Genomic DNA, 1,622 nt, shown 5'->3' with positions numbered 1-1,622 from the left:
GAATTTATAATGATAGTATCAGGAGCAAAGTTAAAAAACGAATCCTTGGCTGAGAAGGCATATTCGGTTCCCATCCAATGTCCCTCTCTCCATTTTTTAGGTACCCTTCTTTTCCCTCTCTCTATGTCTATGTCTATGTCTATGTCTATGTCTATGTCTATGTCTATGTCTATGTCTATGCTTTTAGAAAACTAACTCCACATGCATTTTAATTTTAATTTTAATGTTTTGTTTTTATTATTTATCTATATCGATGTAATACGGTTTCTCATGATTTTAAGAAAGCGATATATATATATATATATAGTTATTACAACTCTTCATGAGTATATATAATGAGATTTTAGTTAAATCCATAACCTTCTCATGAATTTAATTGAAAACTTATTTACGTAAATAAAATAAAAAATACATTGTTTAAAGTATATTTATACATGTAAGTATATTAAATTTAAAAAATAAGAATAAGGATAGGAAAAACTCGTATCTATTTGAAAATTCAAATGTTAGATTTAATTTTTCAATATCATGTGGTGTGGAGATATCTCATTTCAAACATAATTTTCTTGTCCACAAACTTCAACTAACACCCATGATATGAATGAGGACATAAATGGCATTTGTCTATCTTTCACTTTCATATTCATATTCATATTCATATTCATACATATGTAATAGTAACAGTAACAAGAGGTATGGATGGCTACATTTCAATTTGTACATCCGGTGTCTTTATTATTTAAAGACTATAATTACAGGCTACATGGTTGGATCTACTTTTACTATCCAATGAAAAAAAAAAAGTTAAAAAAGGTCTTAAATGTGTATTAATTGACTTTAAATTGATGTATGTTTGATTAAGTTAACAGAAAGTAAGCTTCTTTTTTAACACTTAAAAAAGATGGGAAATTTGAATAATATTATATTATATTATCTATAAAACTAACATATTTGTATGCAGGAGATGCAGATTTCTTGAAGCCACATGGGATTGAACTGTTGAAATCAGTTGAAGATCCCGTAATCATTCATCATCCTAAAGGCCATACAATTCCAAGACTTGGTAAACCTTTTGCCATTCTACATCATCTTATTACCACCTCTATTTCTATTTCTATTTCTATTTCTATTTCACTCCACATATCCAAACCAACATATTCATCTATAATGGGTAACACCAACTAAATCCATTTAAAATTTGTAAACCAAAATATAAGATTTCAAAATCTTCCATATTTCAGATGAAAAAGGGTTGGAGATTATGATGAAATTTCTTGATCGGATTCAAAAGATTGCTTCCAAGAAGGAAGATGTAGTCACACTTGGTTGAAATTTCTCTTGTAATTGTTGCATTTAAAAGCCGAACCTAGAAAAATATATCAACGATTGTTGCATAAATTTTCAATGCTAGTTTAGAACTTGTGAAGCATATGCTTCCGCTACATCTAAATAATTGTTGGAGGAAATTTATAGTCCACATCAGATATAAAAAGTTGTAAAACCAAATGTTATTCTTTATAAAATTTTAGTTGACTTACATGAATGCAACACCCCGTATATTTAATTTGTGTTGATTATATATATATATATATATATATATATATATATATATATATATATAT

The 1,622-nt window shown here is 27.4% G+C and overlaps 1 protein-coding gene across 1 annotated transcript in view; it reads left to right on the top strand.

Annotated features, from left to right (window-relative positions):
• LOC112502806 (rhodanese-like domain-containing protein 6) overlaps positions 1–1,063 on the top strand; it is a 4,935-nt gene extending 3,872 nt beyond the window's left edge. Inside the window, exon 4 of the mRNA XM_025106809.1 lies at positions 962–1,063. Coding sequence (XP_024962577.1) covers positions 962–979 — 18 coding nt within the window. The 3' untranslated portion in view covers positions 980–1,063. The remainder of the gene's footprint in view (positions 1–961) is intronic.
• The last annotated feature ends 559 nt before the right edge of the window (positions 1,064–1,622 follow it).

The sequence above is a fragment of the Cynara cardunculus genome, unplaced genomic scaffold (genome assembly GCF_001531365.2).
Source record: "Cynara cardunculus var. scolymus isolate 2C unplaced genomic scaffold, CcrdV1 Un_Scaffold_1944, whole genome shotgun sequence".
In the NCBI taxonomy this organism is placed as follows: domain Eukaryota; kingdom Viridiplantae; phylum Streptophyta; class Magnoliopsida; order Asterales; family Asteraceae; genus Cynara; species Cynara cardunculus.
The sequence above is the reverse complement of the archived record's forward strand: the minus strand, read 5'-3'. Positions and strand labels throughout refer to the sequence as shown.